Genomic DNA, 20,444 nt, shown 5'->3' on the forward strand with positions numbered 1-20,444 from the left:
CTTTTCCTCGTGAAGTTTGGATTTCACCCAGACCATAATTTTAATGACTTAAGGAAGCCAGTAACAGTTGGTACTGGTTGTTCTATGTATTCATCTATAACAACACATTTGATATAGACTGTTAAAAAGGATGAAACAGTGATAAAAGGCTGTCTTTGATACTGAATATATTGGAAAGTACACACAGTTCTTTCATATTTAAGAGTTCCCCTGCAATCCGTTTCTTTCCTGGTTAGTGTGTCCTAATGGATACCTTATTACATAAGTTTCTTATCATCGAAAAGCATCTGATGACAGTCCATTTAAGCACTGCCTAGCGTGCATATTGTAACTGAGCTACAGTTTGTGTGTACTTTGGACCTCATAGCCCGGGGTCATGAAGATTTCTGCACAGATGACTGGAGAGATAATTGACTTTGGAGCGAGCCCCTGCTGTGGTTTTGTCAGACATTAAGGGGGAACCAAATGTGGTAAAGAGCTGCTGGATGAGGAGTTTGTGACACGTTACAGCACATAATGGCACAAACACAAAATTTGCAAAGCCCTGCTTGATTCAACCATTTATGTTCGGTACAGCCTGCATGTCAAGTCTGGAATTATTTTTACAATGCATGAAAATAGTTTGGAAGGAATTAATTCCTTGAGAACAAAGTCAATTTTACCACAACACAAACAGAATGAAAACAAGACAGAACATTTTTATCTGGAGGGTTAGTTTAGGTTTTTCGTTGGTTTTTCTGCATATTTTCACAGACCCATTATTCTAAATGACAATAGAATTACAATAACTGGTATTATCTTCGCACCAAAAGTATCCATGAAACAGATTTATGCAATGGGTAGGAATTAAAATGAAGTTGTTTGCAGCCGTCCCTTGTCGAAAAAGTTTAAATGGAGCTGAAAACACGTTGATGGAAAGCAAGAGTGATCAAGATGAAAATCCTTGCAGACATCATGTTTCAGTAGGGATTATCCCATTGTTTTGAGATGATCTTATAAAGATTATTATTATTTCAGAAGCAAATTACACATCAAGAACATCCTCAAAATTGTGTGTCCAGTTAAAATATACTGCATAATGTATTTTAAATGTTGATAAATGTTAATGTATCATAAAATCAGCTTATTTTAATAATCACGATTTATCAAACAGTGCAGTGATAGATATTAAGAATATTAGATATTTCTTCTGACATTCGCACTGTTCTGCACAGTCACAATGTTGAAGTCATAAACCTATCATCAAACCCCAGGTCTCTCTTGAAACTGGCTGCTCTGCAGTCTGCCCTGGAGGTATTACTTATAACTACCCTTGGCTTTTAGGCTATGACAGAAATTATGACCTTAATAAAGTTGACTTTGCAACATTTGCGTGCCTAAGCATCTTGCAAATGATACAAAAAGTCTGTCTGGCTCGGTTTAAGGGCTCTTCTGGGACGTCTCTTGGCACGCAATGGATGTCCTCATGACTGAACGGGCTGTCAAAGTAACTAAAAAGTACTTAAAGAACAAAGTCCAACTAGCCACTTGTCATTTTACTTATTTATGTAGCTGCAATAAGAGGTTCCTTAATTTTTAACAAAGGTAAAAGGGGTTTTCAAAGCTGTATTAACACTTACGAGAGAATGTATCAGTTAGCTGGTGAAGTCATGTAGGTACACGTTTACCCCCTAAATGTGAGAAATTGCCTGCATGTTCAGTCATCAAATTGACTAAAAGGCCATCATAAAGAAATTGGTGATGTCTTCTTCTTTTTTTAAAGTTACGGCTCTATTTATTTCTTGTTGATGCTGCAAAAAAGCAGCCAGCACTGTACCATCATTCTCAGGCTACATCTCTCAGCACAATGAACGTAGCTGTGTGTGGCTGGTGTTTATCCAGTAGTCCTTCTCATCGTAACACTGATGATAAATGTCACAGACTCAAAAAAATAATGCTAGAATGCATGATCTCCACTTATTGTTGTTTATGGCCCCCTGTTGGATAACAAAGATATGGGTAGTTTTGATTGGATTGATTATAGATATTTAATATTTAATATACGTAAATATTTACTGGCAATATGTCAACATGATCAACGTTCCAGCAGGATTTAGTTTGTATTGGTTTGTAATGTTTTATTTAATTTACCATTTGATCTTTGATTGATTTTTTTACATCTCAGATTTATTCATAGAAAAGCCTGAAGTTATATGACTCTGACACAACATATCCAGGAATACTGTGTTTTATGTTCAAAGTCATTTGTAAACCACTGATTGAATGACCAGATGACTGCCCCTTTTCTGTACTTTGCATCAAACTGATTTTTTTTTACTTTTTAATTTCTGACATGCTTTTGTTTTGCCATGTCCAAGCTCAATGGGACGTGCCTGGTTAAATGAAGGTAGTATACATACATATATAAATGAAATAAAAACGGGTCCACACTCCTAACTGCATAATGCAGCATCAGCAGAGGAAAAAACTGGTTGAATTAAAGTCACCCATTGGACATTTATAGGCTCTTCTGTATTTTATATGCGACATTTAAAAACATCTACTTGCATCGGCTTTACTTGGGGTTTTATTTGTGTTTATATAACTTTTCCCTGCAGGCTGAAGGCCCAGTACAGATAAACAACAGTTATTAAATCGCATTGAACGAGGGAATAAATGTGAATTTACACACAATATAAGCAACACTAAACACAAGTCCACCGCAGGTTTTTCATCTCTCAGTGAGAATTTGAGGGGTGGGGCCTGTAATGCCCGTTGGCAGTGCTGGGGTTTGGATGTAAATATCACCGCTAACTACTTGTCTGAGTTGGATGCAGTTCGTCACTCCTAAAAGGATTTTAAAAGCGCAACTCGTTGGAGCTTCATTGCAAACACGCAGCCTAACTTAAGAGGACGAAATAAAAACTTTTGAGTGACTAAAATCGTCGGAATATATTAATATATGTGTATATTTTTCATGCGTATAATCTTTTACTGTAGGAATTTTAAATGAATTTCACATGCTCTGTCTTGTGCATCTTCTGCACAGCCTGCAAGGAAGTAACCTCGAAATTGTGAAAGAAGTGAAAGAAATGAAATCATATGTCTTTTTAAAGGATGCCAGAGAAAAGTGGCATGGGGGTATCCTGTAGGAGGAGTTCTTTGTGACCAAACAAGTAACGGATTTTCCCTTATAAAAAAGGAAATTGAGTCCGGACTGCTCAATGAACAGCGTTATTCGGAGCCCAGGCTGTACAGGTGGGTGGATTCTTATTTCATATTTTACTTTGGGATAAACCGGGGCTATGATTAACATTATTTTTTATGAATACTAATTGTACATTTGGGATCATTTTCTTTGAGATAATTTAGTTGGTTACGTTATTACCAGAACCATTAAACACGTTCTCATTTTAACATGTTCATTGACCATTATTATCGTTATTTAGCTATTAACTTTCACAATTCTATGTATGCTGTTGACAACCATAATTTCATATTTGACATTTTCCATGTTTCTGATTTACACTTGAGACTATAATCATGTGCTGCAGATTTTCCTTTAAAAAAAAACAACTTATAAATCTTAACCTATCTCAAAGTAACAGCAGGTCCTTGTCATCCTTTGGAACTTCTTTTATGCTTACCTCATCCTCCAAAGCTCTGAAGTGATAAGTTAGAATTAGAAACAGGACAGTAACTAGAGACAGAGATGCTGGACTTGGGACAGGTGGGAATCTGCACTTGATGTTTTTGTTTTTTTTTCTCTGAGAAGCAGTGCAATGCAAACCGCTGTATATGGTGTGTGAGCCTCCAGGCAAAGCTGAACTGTGCTTAACTGAGCTGTATAGGATCAACCCTCTGACTGCTGGAGCCGTGCAGGGCTTTTTCCAACATGAAAACTCAAAAAGAGAAAGTTTAGTGGGGTTGGAGGAACAGGCTCTTCTGTGCTCTGAGTGTTTTTCGACTGCTGCTCATTTGACCTTTCACTGCCTGAACTGTTTAAGCTGCAGAGCCCAGGAAGTGATTACCAAAATGGTTGAGGCTTCTGTGGGTGCTGCTGCTGGTGCAGCCAGGTGTTTATCCACACTCTGCAGAGGTGGACAAGCTAATCACCTACAGATGTAGATTAGAAGGTGTTGAGAGCATGGGAACCTGCATAAGGATAAAACCCCAGTCAACACTTCATTCCCAATTCACCCTTTACTATTACATCATCTCTTGATGTTCTTCCACTCTTAATGTTTTTCATTGCGGGTTAATTTGGCTAGCACTGCTGGAGTTTATAGCTTGGATGTAAAAATCATGGATTTTAATAAAATCAAGAAAAAAATTGAGAATGTTGAAATCAGCCTCAGGTCCTGAAGCTTTGTTTGCGGGACACACGGGCAGCCAAATTCAAGTTGAAAAAATGTGGCTTTTAAAAAAACTGAATTTAGCACTTACTCCACTTTGAGAGTAGCAGATGCAATTTAAAAATAAATCCATTTTAGAAACAAGAATGTTTTGAGGTTAGTGTGGGTTGCAGGGAACAGGGAAGTGTTGGCTCCAACGGTCGGTTATTCCTATTTGAGGAACAACACATTACGATGCACGATAAAATCTCTGAAGTTTGTGCCGTTCTTTGCTTTTGCGTCCATTGTTTCATATTGCAAAAGCTGTTATAAGTGTCCTTCGAACCTTTTGGACTATGTTGTGTGTGTTGATGATCTGTATTCAGCTCTTAAATATGTGTCACACAGCCGGTAGCTACAGTCATATATAGTTCATCGACAGGTTGCATTTGTAACTCTGAGCTCAGAGTTGTGGCACCTTCTCGAGTTCAATAAATTCCCAGTGTGGGAGCTCCCTTTCAATGCTTGAATAATTGATGGATAAAACTTTGGACTTACAAAGGAGGCAATTTAATCTCCTGACTATTTGATGAGAGGGGCTTAGTTTCATTGGGCTCAGCTGAATGTGGCTGATGGTGAGGAAAGCACACAGTTTAATGGATGAGGGAGCAGAGACAGGGAACTTTCAAAACACACAGGTGCCACAAAAGCACCGCAGTTGCCTGGTGAGATGAGACGTTCAAGACTGGTTTAAAAAAAGGCACTGCAATGAAGTTGGGCTAAGAGTACAACAATCTGTTTCCTCAGTTGTATTTAACAGCCTTGTCCTGTCTCTTATCTCCATGGTTTGAGCGAGCAGATATGGATGGGCTGAGGTGCGCTTCTGGCGGGTTGCACAGAGCCGTGGGAGTCGTGGGTTATGAAAGAGTCTCTGGCACATGTCTTGAGTTACTCAGTATTGGAAAGGTTATGTTCTGAGTGATTCCGAGACTTAGCATGTCCCATTCTCCACTCTCTCAAGGAACAGGTGCTGAAGAAACTGGCTGCACCACTCTTTTGGCTCATTCCCGTAAATATGACTTCAGCCGAGAGGTGTCAGTGACATTTGTGAGTCATTAAGTGTTAAGAAGTAAATAAACCTACTGGCGGGGAAGAGGGACTGAAGTGTTTCCCAAATAGGAAAGGATACACTTACCCGTGTCCTTTGTTAGGTGGAAAGCAATGCTATGGTACTATAATGATTGGAAAATAAACCTTTTCTTTCTCAATATATGACACTAGGTTCAAGAAATTTGGTACTCTGTGAATCATTCAGGCTTCAACAGATGCTCCCATTTACAAGCGGCTCTACTAAACCTAATTTAGCTCTTAAAAGAAGTTATGTCGTAATAATGTTTAACAATAATGAGGTTTTTTGTTAGGTGGTTGTTTATTAGGGGTTCTATTTTCCTCCGTCAAATCATTATCACACGCAATGGTGCTATTAATAACTCCATTTTAAAGGAAAATGGTAAAAATAGGAAATTAATTTGAGCCTTTCTATTTATACTTAACAAATAATATAATGTTGCCTGCTGGAATGTTTAGACGCACCAAATGGCATTGTCCTTAGTGTGATTCAGAGCCACAACCAACTCAACAGCCAAATATGGTCCTATTTTTCCTTATTGAGCTGCGAGGGAGGACCTCCCATTGCTTGGATCCTAACATGTTCTGTGTGTCCTCTTCACACAAGAGCTGTAAATACAGGCAGCGTATGACACTATCTAAAAAAGATCTCAGTACCAAATATGACAAAGGCCGTTAGTCTGAGTGTGGGTTGCATTTCCCAGAGATAGTTGACTTCACTGTATTTTCAAAGAATAAACATGCTCAATTTATCATTTAAGTCCAAATACAGCTTGAAATGCCAGGAACTCAAAGTGAAAGCACTGTAGACAAAACAATATCTTCTCATTGGTTTAAAAACAAATGTCACTGGTTCGAGAATGGAAATTTGTTGATAGCATATTGGAAAAACATATTGAAAGAATCGTTCCACTTTTGGAAAAAGGATTATTGTTTTTCTTGCTGACAGTTGGTGAAAATAATGATACCCTTATTAAGCGAGAGCCAGCAGCTACTAAGACTGGGGAAAAAAGGGGAAAACACTAGCCGTGCTCTGTCCATAAACAAAAAGGCGAAGGGCAAAAACAACTACAGGCAATTTTAGTTTCTTGGATTGTTTCTCGGCCAGGTTTATCGATTGTGGATGTGGATATTGGACAACTAGAAGAAAAAAAAAAGACTTCGTATCCAGTTTTCATAGAGGCCAAACTTTGCAATTACAACCTCCTGGCTCATCTCAAAATTCCGCTGTCATTGACTAACATTTCTAAAGATACTTTGATATGATAAATCCACCACAAACACTTAAATAGCCTTGATTAAAATCATTGTATCCCCCTATTCACGGGGGCAAACCAAGGCAGGGTTAAAGGAAACGCTAGAGTGCTTATCTATAAGCCCTATTGTGGAATATCCGGGTTATTTTATCACTTTGGTAACGGTTTTTGCTTCAAGCGCCACTGAGTTACTTTTATAGGAATTGACAGGGGCCCATCTCCAACGCTATATCAAGATATCTTCATAGGTCCAGGGTTTAGTCATAGGCATGGTTCGAGATTAAACCCCAAGTAAAACCGCATCTGCAGACCTTATGCTCAAATCAGCTAATGGGTAGCTAGATGATATATCTTTCAGGCATGACAGAGGTATCATCTAACTCTCATCAAGAAACAAAATAAGCATAATATCAAAAAGGGGAAGATATAAATTTAAACAACTAACCTTTAACAACCCTTCTCCTAATCTCTCTGTCTTCTGCCTCCTTTTATCTCAACAGGTTGTGGTTCAAACAGATCTGTTTTCACACAAAGTCAAGAACCTGCATTCATCTTTTTTCAATCTGCGAGCTCATATTCTATTTCCTCCTTAGAACATCTTAATAAGACACATGCTTGTGAGCTCAGGCACTTATTGACAGAAACCCTCCTCACACAGCGGGTTCCCTGCCTCCTTGCCAGCCCTCCCAGAGCTTCATGGGTTGAACCACCAGTTCGACAATCTCTCTCTCCTCCTGTTCATCCTCCACACAAACCCCCAACCCCGCGCTGTCTGCTCCCTTTGCCAGTTCTACCACCGGCGTGATGGCTTGTTGTGCCCAGGGCTTGTTTGGACTTGCAACCGCAGCATCATCCTCCACTACACAGACTTGCAGACACAGCAGCTACTAGAGTGAAAGAAAAAGAGAGGCAGAGGGGAGGAAAAGGAGAGACAGACAGAAAGAGAGGAATACCAGAGGAGAGAGGGGGGGATAATCTGTCCCAACAGCAGAGGGATCCACCTGTCCCAGAGAGGAAGGGGGCCCCCCCACCTGATCCATCTGGTCGCAGGGGGGGACCCTGCGTAGCCGTTAAGGCAACAGAGACTATGCAGCTGGGACTGGTGGCGCTGGCAATGATCTTCCTCAGCTCCATGGGTCACAGCGACGCTCTCAAGCTCTCCAAGGCGAGACGGCATAGACGGGGTGAGTTTGCTCTTTCTCAGTTTGTTTTCATCTCTTTTTACTTCCTCTGCTGCCTTTCATTACTGCGCTCTGAGTCACAGTGGTGAATGTCTTGTAAACATTTAACAAGCAAAGTAAAGATAGCGTTATGTTTATTTTCTCATCATTCCTATTTGTTTTTCCTAGACGGGTTATGTTAGGTTCAGTGCGTGGCTGGCTCGTCTTTCATTGCGTGGTTGGCTCGTCTTTCTTCCTCTTTTTAAGATTATGCCTCTCTCAGTTTATGTGCAGCTTTTATTGGTAATAGGACTGTTTATAAAGAGGGTTTTGATGGATTCACTCTCAAAGCTATTGCTCTTTTTGTGTCTGGCTCTGTGGGCACATAATGGAATGAGTACCTGACGGGTCTAAGCCCTCAATTGGACCGTGCTGCCGCTGTTGTTGTAAGCATTTTTCTGACCTCATGCAACCACAAAGATGATGCTCAGCCCGACTAGTATGTCTCTAGCCTTAAGAGTCTCAGTGCTGTTGTTAGTGTAGGCTTTAAAATAATTCTTCCTTTACACACAAGGAGCTTTCAGCCAATGTCAAGCTCACCCTAACTTCTGTGAACTAGATTTCATATGATACCATGACGGGCTGCAGTAACAGATGTGGTTTTAATTAGATCACACATACTGGGAAGGAATAACAGTTATTTTTCTTACATAGATTGAATATATTTTACAGTACAAACACTCACGTAGCCTACATGGTATATAGCCTGAAATGCTGTTGCAGTTTGTCATGTGCCATTGTAATGAGGACAGAAGGATTTGGGTCACTCGCCATATACAGCGCCCTGTGCAGCGTCACAGTCAGCCGAGGCTTCTCCCTTCCAGATATGGAAGTTGTCTGCAATTTACACTTTTGATGTACAGCTTTTACATCTTTAAGGTCATCAGATTTCTCTCCCTGTATGGTTACAGTTTCATGCATAGATCAAACTGAAACCGGTGCCTTCAGACAGCACAAACTCTGTTTTATATAATCTACCAAACCACAATCTCTAATTCATACACTCCCTGTGGTTAAAGATTACTCCCCAGGGCCATTATTAGTTTATTTTATTTATGATAATGAGCAACAAAACCTGGCTGTATTTGAGGTTAACAAGTCTTAAACGTGGTGTTATCTGTTCATGGGAGAAAACTTTTACCGTCCGACTTATCTGAGGGAGGCAGGAAGGAAGATGGATTGCTGTGTGAGGGTATATTAAGAGCTGATACAGTATAGGAATGTTCATTAACTCCGAAGACAGTGGCTCTGTCTCGCAATGGCTCGTACAAAAAGGATTTGCACTTTGAAACAGGTTGACTTTTGGAGCATTTTCAGACTTAAAGCAGGGGGCATACTAGATGTTTGGAATCGCTATAGAAAAACGTTCATTTCTGACTGAACCAAGTGCACCCTAGCATGGTCTAGCTGTCAGCCCCAATTACCCTGATTTATCCAAATTCAAATATATTTAGGATCCCCCTGCAAGCAGTTTGAGGTAAACAGTGAGAAACTGTTCAAACAAAGATGTTTGGCCAAGTTAGATCAAGCTGCGAGCATTAACCCAAGCTTGTTGGAGGGATAAAACACTTACAGGTTTACGACTAGATTTTGGGAGACGCCACAAACATTACAATGTTATTCTCATTGGCATAATGTGGGAAAATTGGCTTCTATTTCATTGTGGAAAATTAATATCTTCCTGGAAACTATTAATTTTTTTACGAGGTACTACCCCATGCTATTGTTTTGCCTACCTCAACTTGACTGTTCTTTACTCTCTGTTTATCTTGCTTATCTTCCCACAGTTAGTACTGAGGGGCCACCATCTTGCCCCAAAGGCTGCGAACGATGCTCTGAGTATAACGGCTGCATCAAATGCAGGCCCAAGCTCTTCATCTTCCTGGAGCGCAATGACATCCGACAGATAGGCGTGTGCCTCGCCTCCTGCCCCATGGGATATTTTGGCATGAGAAACCCAGAAGGCAACAACAGATGCACTCGTAAGTTTTGCTTTGTGTTGGAGACTCCTGACCAACAACAGGCAAACCATCACCCTCAATCCACATAACTCTAGCTTCACATCTGGAAATGTCCAAATACAGCCCACTCCACACAGCTGTGGTCAAATCACGCCTGCAGAAATGTCCAGAAATCTGTTTATCTTTGGCTCATCATCTCCTGTTTGTGTTCAATATGGGGGTATGTGTGGGAGTAGAGGAATACCCTGCTAATTTCTTGATATTTAGCATCTTTTTTGTTTTGTTTTTCACGTTAGTACACCATTTTAAAGTTTACTATTTGAAAGGAGCAGTACTACAATTTGAAGGTTATTTCATGCTGTCTCCCTTTTTTGTCTAACTTTGAATAAAGCACCGTAATAGCCAGTAAATCCAGCAAAGTATTTGCTGAACTGGAGGAAAGTCAGTAGAATTTTTAATTGAACTGGTATTCATTATGGTTTGCCACATTTGGAAAGCGGCTGAAAGGGTGGTCACAGTCACAGCGCTTACCAAACTTACTCAGATGGTTCTTGTGGCACCGATCCCGTACTTTAAGCAGAGGAGTGCCAGCACCTCAGTCTGTTGTGTTTACCCGTGCGTGTAAGCGGAAAACAGATTAAGAACAAAATCCGAACAAAAACATCTCAAACGCATTGTTGTTTGTCTATTTTTGAGAGTATGTTTTTAGTTTGGCCTTCGTGTGCAAAGTTCATGCCAGGCCTCAATCCATGTTTGTTATTCTTTCATTTCTGTCCATATTTTGTTTTGAGAAACCCTCTCTTACTGTATCATAAAGGCTATATATTCTCTGACGCATCTAAGGGGGCATTTTACTGTGGGTGGGGCTAAAACCTGATTTATTGCACTGCTACACACTTATTACTCCAATGATCAAAGTGTATTGATGTTCATGGCTTTAAGTTAGTGTAGCTGTTTGGTGGGCAACTCCAATCAGCCTGGTGTCTTCTGCTACAATAACAAGAAATGACAGATTATTCATCTTTAATATATTTTTTGGGGTACCCATTCCTGCATCACATCAATCGCATTTTCTATCAGATTTACACAACCTTAAACAGATACAACCCAGCCTCAGCCTATGGGGTGAATTTATTTTCATAGATTAATTATAGAAACAGAAGGTGTCATTTTATACACCAGTGGTCCCGCTATAATGATGGTACTGTGTATTACAGACCTTGTACTCAGAGGAAAACAACATGTATATTATGCAACAGCATGCAAAATCAATACCGAAATGTGTCTTATTTTCTTCGTGAGGTTTGTTTAATTAATGCAAATGACAAAATGTAAAAAGAGGCCCTCAGTGGCCACCCCGGGTTATTATCCAATGATCTGACCCAATTCATTTCCTCAGAGAAAATCATCATAGGGCCACAAACGTCAGTACCGTCATGTGTAGCTGTCAAGGGCTTAAAAATAGTAATTGGGAACAGGAGGCCAAGAGACTCAGTGTTAGATCATGTCTGTCCCTGTATCAGACCTTCTTAAGTATACACATGAATACAGACATTACCTACATAGAATAGGATTGACAGATCACTCATCTTCTTCATTGTTTTTATTGCGAATTAGGATTTGTACTTGTAATTATTTAAGTTGAAAGAAGACTGTAGAGTTAGATATCATAATGAGTCTTAGGTGCAGTAACTCTTGAGAAACCAACTGAAGCGACACCATCCTGGCTGTACTTACTGTATTGACACCGACTTTCTGAAAAAACAAGGCCTGTTGTGCATGTGTTTTACAGAGTGTTATCCCCCCTAAATAGTGTTATTAATCATTAATAAATCTCTGCAAGGAATTAAAATTAAAATATCCTCTTGACTTACCATCTGCTTCTCTTTATGCCAAAATGCAATAAATATTCCCCTCAAACAATAGTTTGGTGTTGGTGTTTCCACAGAAATACTCTAAAACTAATGAAATTAACTCTTACCATTTCCAGACACAATGTGATTTTAACTGATTTGATCTTCTCTTTTTGTCTTTCAGAATGTAAAATAGACAATTGTGAAGCATGTTTCAATCGACATTTTTGCACAAAATGTAAGGAGGGCTTGTATTCACACAGTGGCCGATGTTCTGTCAGCTGCCCTACAGGCCTGCAGCCGGTCAATGAGACCATGGAGTGTGTGGGTGAGTGACCTTTGACCTTTAACCATAACTAAATCTGTAAAATATACTCCTACATTTTTTGCATATCTCAGGTTTTCCCTAATTCTTTTCATGTTAACATTTATTAATCTGTAATTTAAAAGTGTTTTATTTGCTGCTGTTTTACATCTTGATTCCTCTTCCTGTGTTTATGAAGGCAACGCTTCACTGTTCAAAACTTCGATGCCCCTTTAGTGAACCAGAAAGCATTTCTAATTTTCTCTCACCTAGTGAAACAGTTCACAGGTGTGAGCCACATGTTGACTCCATCTTCATTATCACTTCATCAGCCAGCATTTTCAAATCGCCTGCCTGGAAAAGTGGAAGTGAACCTTTGAAAACGATAACACAACATCTCTTTATTTTTCCTTTCTGTTCTATTTTCTTTCCTTTTTGTTGTTGTTTTTGTTGACATATTCTGTCAAGAGGCTCATTAACACTACCAGCTGTTGCTGTTGTTGTAGCTTAAACCTGCTGGTCAACCGAGACTAGAAATGTTACCGTACAAACTGTCCTTTGTTGAGAGCGCATTATTGGTACATTTTCAGGTTCACAGCAACCCTCCAATTCGACCCACCGATTGCTTTCAGATTTGGAAATAACTTCAAGTCATTATTCTGAGTTTAAACTGCTGAGCTGTAACACCCAGACGTGTCTGCGAATAAATGTGAGATGTTGGAGCTGTGGAACAACCCCTAACTGCTTTAGTCTAATTTTTTTTTACCAGGTCAGCGTCCACCAGAATGCGAACTTGGCGAGTGGAGCCCATGGAGTTCCTGTATGAAGAAGAACAAAACATGTGGATTTAAGAAAGGCTCGCAGTCCCGGGTTCGTTTGCCCCTTGTGCAGATCCACAGCCCAGACACCTCCCCGGCCTCTGTACCCTCACAGACCTGTGCTTCACAGACGGAGAGAATGAAGTGCATTGTGACCAAGACGCCCTGTGTGAGAGGTAAATACACATTTTGTGCAGAAACCAGATACATCAGGAGGAAAGGATGTTTTGTAAGGACTTCTAATTAGAAAGTATACTAGGTAAAACAAGGAGAGGGTAGTCATTTTACCATCGATTAAGTTCATGTGCATTATGAAATGCCTCAACCAGTTAGTATGATGACTGATTTAAACATTACTCAACATCCAAAGGCTGCATTCCCGCCAGCGTGTCTGTGACCTGCAACATGTTGATTGGGTTTGGTTTGGCCGAGCTCAGAGAAGGATACAAAATATCTTGCCTTCTCAGCATGTAAACAATAAACACCGTATATGAGCCAAGCAGATGAAGGGCGGGCATTACGCATCGCAAAGCTGGAAAAGGATCACAGCTAAAAAGAGCTATTTGTTCTGAAGACCATCGAAGCGTGAGGTTTACACGGCCATGACATGTTTGCTTGGGCGCTTATCATCCACCCAGCAACTTGCTCCCCATCAGGTTAACAGTCGTGATTTACTTTCATAACAGCTTATTAGTCGTTCTTGGCCTCAATCGCAGCTAATAAATGAGAGTTCTGGCCAAACAGTCCGGACCTTATTAGATGAAAAATAGAACAACAATTACACTCTCCATTTCTTTTTTCTTTCTTCTTTTTAGAAATATGTCCTTAGTAATGATAAAATATTCACTTGCAGTTGTGTTTGGATGATACAGTTAAACAACACAGAAATAAAAGGGAGTTGTTTTTCGGTTTGTTCTCTTAAACAAGAAAGGGATTTTTGCAAATGTTGAGTCATTAGAACATTTATGTGTTTCTAAAAGTAACCTTATACTAATCTGTTATTCATCTCATGTGCCAATTTTAACCAAAGTTGGAAACAGAGAGGAACGTTAATGAGCAGCATTAAAAGCCTTTATGGGACAGTGGCATGCCATGCTTACAAAATTTCAGGCACTGCAACCATATTGCGTAATGATATCTTGGCAATGGTACTGATGTTGCAACATGTAACAGAGGACATGCTTGCATATATGTGAGTAAACATGTTGGAGGCTTGCATATTCAAGCACCCTACTCTTCTGTTGAACATTTCCTAAAGAGCTGTGAGTCTAAAGAACAGCTAATGATCTGACGTTGTCCCATATGCATCTGTGGTAGTGTCTAAAGGGACGGAGGCTGTTGTGGCTGGCAATTGCTCAGCTAGGAGAATGATCTTCATTGACTGCGACAGCACAAGTTGAGAAACGAGAAGCACATTTTCTCTGTCTGTCACCTGCGAATCCTCGAAAGAATATTTGCTTTTGGTTGAGAAGAGCAATTAACACTGAAATATTAACTTAAGTAATCAACTCAACTATAAACCTTCCTATAAAAGCTGCTAAGTAGAATGCCTAGATTCTAAGTTTGGTACAAATGTAGTGAATTTTAACAAGGCAAGGTGCCAAATAATGAATCAGAAATTTGTGGATAAGCTTTCTGTGTTGTGAAAGCTCTATTGTTGAGGCCAAAGACAATTTTTGCCCTGTTTTTCCTCTTTCCTGCATAGAAATATATTGCCAAAATGCACATGAATTCATTTTCGTCTGTGAGGTAATTCATGGTTGATGGCACCATGACTCAGGTGAACCAGTTCATGTGGGTAAACTCACTCTATGACGAAACAAGAGCACAGCTGTGGATTCATCTGTGGGAGTTGGCTGGCAGGTTGGCTATATGAAACACAGGGGGCAGACGTTGTATAACATTAGTGATTTAGTGGTCTGCAGAACTCACGCTTGGTGTTGATTTGGCTGCACATTTTTTCCCCTTTTCCTGAAGCTCCACAGAAGGGTCTCACGCGAAAACAGAATTTTCTGGATGTGTTATTGCATTTGTCAGGCAAAATTGTTTAGCTTGGATGAAGAGGAAGTACAATCAGGGCTGTCATAAACTGATGGAGTTCCCCACTCTTGGCTCCATTAGTGATTTGTTCGAGGAGTAATTAAGTCCTTACACATCAGCTCAGATGCTGCGGAGTGTGTGTGAGGACTATTTAGTTCACTTCAGTCTCTGTCATTGTGCGTCAGTGATATAAATTGAAACTATTAAGTACTTGTCGGCGTCATAAAAGCTCATAAAATATGTTTATCATCTCAGGACAGCACATAACTGATGATCATGCCGGACGTAAAATCTTCCTGAATGATTTGAGTCAACTAACCAAATGATGTCACATGTTTTGGCACTAATGGGCCTTGATAATGATGTGTTAATCCTACTGTGTGGGACTGGGCCTTGTTTTCAGTTGAGAAAAATAATTGTGACTCTGCATGGGCCTGCGGTGAGTAAATGTTTTCGTGTTAAGTCTGTCCACATTCAGCTTCACTAAATCTACTCCATCAAGGTGTAATGATTTTCACTGGAAAACGAAATTTGAGAATCATTGTACCTTTGGACTTTTTGTTTTTCTTCTTTGAGCCTTACCCAGAGAATCATAACTGTTTGTACAACAAGTTTAAAAATGCTGGTAGGGAAATAAACACAGACCCGCAGTTATAACTATACAGCAGTAGACAAACACGATGGCGCCATAAGCCTTGCTGTTGTCAACTGCGTCGTGAATACTGTCCAGCTCTTGGCACGTGTTCACTCATTTTCCAGGATATGCAGAGACTCTCAACGCACAAGTTCATAACAAACAACCTCCAGCCTAACTACACTCCCTCAGATATACAAAACCAAATACTTTTGTGTGCTGCCTAAACAAAAGACATCTGACACCAGACACAATGTCCATTTCCACTTTGTGGCAGCCCTTCACGTCCTGATGGGCCATTATTGGGCCCTTGACAGTGTTTAACTCATTACACCAGAAGTAATTTTAAGGTGATTTATGTGAGAGAAAATTGTGTCACTTGAGCACAATAAAGCTCTTTTTTCCCCTGAATGTGGACATTAACCACACCGTGATGGATGTTTGTATTTAGAAAGCAATTATACACTTACATATGTGACAGGTGTGAATCAGAATGAGAGAGGAGATGGGAGGAGATGCGCTTTGCATTTTCATTTCCTCAAGTATCCAGTATTTGTGACTCCTCTGGTTGTAAGTTCAAATATAGAATTATTGAGTACCATGGTCTCGGTGCTTTCAGTGTTCTCGTTTTACAGCTTTGCCGTTTCACAGTTTATTTTCAGTCCATGAAAGTTATTGGAACATTTTGGTAGCCTAAAAATAAAATCTTCAACATTTGGTTGGACTTTGCTCGACCCTCTGACCGCTAAGCAAAACTTGAACCTTTAAAACATTGGTCTCTGCGTTTGGGTCCACTTTATATAAATCTCCGGGCTGCAGTTTGGGCAGATGGGTATGTCATTAGGCTTTCAGGTAGTTATTCTGAAACAAAGTATGGTCAAATCTAACATAGAGACCTAAATATGAAGGCTTCAGAGAAAGGGGAATGGGATCACTAAAGGTATTACAATTCATCCTGTGGGGAACAGGAATGTCTGTATACAATTTCCAGGCGTTCCATCAAATAGTTTCCAAGGTATTTTACTTTATTTAAACATTTGGAAATCATATTGGTGCTGCAGTCAGTGGATCGACATACTGATTAGGATTCAACCTATGAGGAAATGAATGTGCAATAATGAATGGTAATAGATCCAACAGTGTGTGAGATTTTTCAGTCCAGATCAATAGAGAGATTTTCCCACTGAGAAAAAAACAACAACTCCCAAATGTTTTATATTTTGTCGTATTAAGTTTCAAAAATGTTTGGGGATTTCCTAAGGGACACCTCTTTACTTATCCTGTCAGTGTGGCTAAACATAGCCTTATGTTGGCATTTCTGAATAATTATGGACTGTATGTTTGTGGTTTACACTTGTTTGGCCTGTGTTGAAAACCACACAGCCACAACATCAAGTCCTAATCCAGCACATACCTTATCATCCACTCTCTCATCCCTCAGGAATGTGTGCTTTTAATTTTGTTTGGGCAAGCGGAGGCCCTTCTGCATACAAAAACATCCGATGATGACAGATATCTGACAGGAGTTTATTTGAGAAGTCATATAAAATAATAATCATATGTTCTATGCATTCTCATTTCAGAGAGGAAAAATAAGGGAGACAGACAAGATGATACAAACAGGAGGGAGAATGGACGAGTACGGGAAGGCAAAGACGGCAGCAGAGGAGGAGGAGGCGGAGGTGGTGGAGGGAAGCGGAGAAAAGGCCAGAGCAGGACCACTACGGCTCCCAGCATCACAACCAGCTCCGTCAGCTAAGCTCCATCACCTACTGGATGGGGCTGAGAGAAAAAACAGAGACAAACAGAGCACCCTCCATAGACAACGTTCAAAGTGATGAATTAATGCTGCTATGCATTGTAAGATGCAAAGAGAACTGGAGGATTGCTTCAACACAAGAGTATTCTGAGCTTTGTGAATAGATGAACATTTCTGGAAGATACTGGTGTCTAAGGGGTGTTCAGAAAGACTTGTTGATTTTCTTTCTACTGTGAGGGATCACTGCTGGACTGCTAAACCATGTTGAGGATTGCGATTCATGTCATCAACCAAACCGATGTCACTCTACAGATTCCTGTGTTTCAAATGCAGAACTCAAGCTGGAAGTCTGATAATGAATGAAGGTTCTCTTCCCTCTCATCTGGTCCATGATGTATTTTGTTCCAGTCCGGTTTTAATCACAATCTGTTTTTCATCTGTTTTCATCTTTTTGAGAGGTGGCAGATGGATTTTCTCAAAAGCCGTTGTACATGATGTAAAGACAGTGAATAGTATTAAGTCTTTGTACCTTTATTTCCCATTGTGAGATGAAACAAAAAAGAAAGGCACTGGATATCATTTGTGGTTGTTGAGGGTAGATGCTAGACAGTATATTATTTTAAATGAGGAATTTATTACAAAGCAAGCCTAAGATGAAGGAGGATTACTGGCTCATATCCTTCTTTGGACTCAACCTTCTTTCCATTTGATAGCTTAGTTGTTTGTTTATAATTAAATGTTGGTGTTTGTATCTAAAAAATAACTCTGCACAGAAAACAAGGAATAACAACCTGAGTATTTGCATGTGTACAAGGTTGCGTGTGCGTGTGTGTGTGTGTGTGTGTGTGTGTGTGTGTGTGTGTGTGTGTGTGTGTGTGTGTGTGTGTGTGTGTGTGTGTGTGTGTGTGTGTGTGTGTGTGTGTGTGTGTGTGTGTGTGTGTGTGTGTGTGTGTGTGTGTGTGTGTGTGTGTGTGTGTGTGAGTACTTTGTATGCATTTCTGCACGGTCATCAAGTTGTTTGTCAATGGAACTTTGTCGTTTGTACATGTGTGTTTACGTTTGCACATGTGTGTTAATATTGGTCTCATAGATTGAAGGAACAGGTTCTGGAAATCAAAAGGAAGGAAATGTAAATGCACAGTGATATATCGAATATGCAGTAACTACAAGCCACTGATTATCATATAAGCCATCAAATCATCAGCTGCTCAGTTATCATTTCTGTTTGCAACAGGGTCTGACGATTTTGCACAACTATAATGTTTCCTACTGCTCAAGTCTCAATACAATCAAAGCATTTTACACATTTATACTCATAAAGCTTCAGAAAATGTCAGATACAGAAAAAAGGGATTCTTTCCCTTACATTGTTTTCCAAGAGTCTGTTTGCTTGACACAAAATATTAGTTTCAGGAGAAGTTACACGCTACATTATTCATTCATACTATGGATTGTGATACTGAATATGTCCAATTGTGTTTATCATCAAACATAAGAAGTATTAGAGTCATTATGTATAGCTTATTCTGTGAAAGCCTCAATAAAGTTCAGAGGAAGCTGATGAAACTTCAGTCATACACTGATTTTGCTGATTTGTTTGTGTGATTTACGCTTTGAATGACCTTCATGATTCCATACGCAACAGACCAACCATTTATTCATCCAATATGCTTTCTGGTATTCACAGTCTTCACATGTGCCGCACATACTGTTTTCATGAATAACAGATTACACACATGTAAGAAGAAATTAGTGTAAAGACTCTTTATGTGTTTATCATTTTCTTTAACAATTTGGGTTATATTTTTACATCTCAGCCAATATATTTTATAGTATATCATAACTTTGAAATTGTTAAGAGCAGAGGTCTGGAAAGACTACAAGTCTAATGGTGTAAGAAACATAAGGACACAATCAAACAGTTTTAAACCCCAGGTCAGACAAGAAGTTGCATTAAAATAAAACTGTTAGTGTTCAAACTACTTTCTTGTGCAATGACGAATTATTGTCAAAGTTTTATTTGCGCCCTGCTGCGGGTTTACTTCCAAATAAATTGATCTAGAATTTGGGTAAACTTGTTTACAGCCTGTCTGGAGCAATTCCACTGTTTACAATGTTCTCAGAGTGATTTAATAGACTATTGGCTCAAACTATAAAGATAAAATCCAAATGGCATTAAAGACGAATTATCCTTTATGAAACTATAACAGCACGCATTTATTCATATTAAAGAGTTGCACACAATCAATAAAGGTAAGTCAATCATTTAGGGCTAATTCGACAAATTAGTGACCTATTTCTGACACTACCTCTGTCATTATCCTTTTATGGGGGAAAGTTTAAACTGTGAAGTATCCATCTCTTATTGTCTGACCTGAACTCAATCAAAACGCCAAACAATTGATAAAATATCTGCTTTGCGATGCTTTCTGTCTTCAGTTGAGAGTCCACAGTAGTTTGAGTTTGGTCTTCCTTAGGCTACAGGAGTCCATCTTGGGAGGTGGAAGAGCTTAGATGGTGTGATGGTCCCGATCACCGGCCAAATGTTGGCGCCTGGGCAGGGGTCGTAAAAGCAGAGACAGAAATAAAAACTAATGGTGTGTCATAGCCAGAAGGGAGGGGGTACCATGACTCGGCCCTACAACAAAACAGCCGTTTCTCATTACCAAAAGGGAGGGCAGGGGGAATGGTAGAGTATGCACCGTAAATTACACATTCATCGCTCTTCCTGACCATAAATTCTTACCCTGGCTCCATTGGACGGAGCTCTCCCTCACCTCCCACTCTCTCTTTTTCACTCTGTTGTTCCCCACTCCCATGTTTTCCAAGAGAAATGAATGGTAAATCTTTGGAGTATATGAGTACCCTTTGATTTGCCAAGATCCTTAACACTGAATGATTTCATTACTTTAGTTTGGCCGTTTAGCCAGACCCCAGGGAGTGCATCACGTCAATAGGGAACACTAAGTCCATGTTTGCTTGACTTAATCATTCAATCTCTGATCCAAATGTACACATAATGGTGCCACCGCTGCACCAAAACCCATAATCAGTGAAGGACATATAAAGTTTATCACCAAATGTAATTAATTAATGATCTTTCAACCACTTTATGGTTTGTCAGAGAAAATAATCGTAAGGATCAAATATACTTGCCT

The 20,444-nt window shown here is 39.7% G+C and overlaps 1 protein-coding gene across 1 annotated transcript; it reads left to right on the top strand.

Moving 5' to 3' along the window:
* The first annotated feature begins 2,815 nt into the window (after positions 1–2,815).
* On the top strand, positions 2,816–18,863 carry rspo1 (R-spondin 1). The gene is made up of 6 exons (XM_063878420.1): positions 2,816–3,237; positions 7,198–7,881; positions 9,705–9,899; positions 11,916–12,059; positions 12,805–13,029; positions 17,111–18,863. The coding sequence occupies exons 2-6, from the start codon at positions 7,785–7,787 to the stop codon at positions 17,284–17,286; spliced, it is 837 nt and encodes a 278-aa protein (XP_063734490.1). The 5' UTR covers positions 2,816–3,237; positions 7,198–7,784; the 3' UTR covers positions 17,287–18,863.
* The last annotated feature ends 1,581 nt before the right edge of the window (positions 18,864–20,444 follow it).

Source organism: Eleginops maclovinus, chromosome 3 (genome assembly GCF_036324505.1).
Source record: "Eleginops maclovinus isolate JMC-PN-2008 ecotype Puerto Natales chromosome 3, JC_Emac_rtc_rv5, whole genome shotgun sequence".
In the NCBI taxonomy this organism is placed as follows: domain Eukaryota; kingdom Metazoa; phylum Chordata; class Actinopteri; order Perciformes; family Eleginopidae; genus Eleginops; species Eleginops maclovinus.

What these genes read in the sequence shown, in the direction of transcription:
- rspo1 (XM_063878420.1), top strand. Translation starts at nt 7,785, where the DNA reads ATGCAGCTGGGACTGGTGGCGCTGGCAATGATCTTCCTCAGCTCCATG. An exon ending in GGCGAGACGGCATAGACGGG is followed by an intron (nt 7,882 to 9,704) that starts GTGAGTTTGCTC and finishes ATCTTCCCACAG; the next exon opens with TTAGTACTGAGGGGCCACCA. An exon ending in CAAGACGCCCTGTGTGAGAG is followed by an intron (nt 13,030 to 17,110) that starts GTAAATACACAT and finishes TTCTCATTTCAG; the next exon opens with AGAGGAAAAATAAGGGAGAC.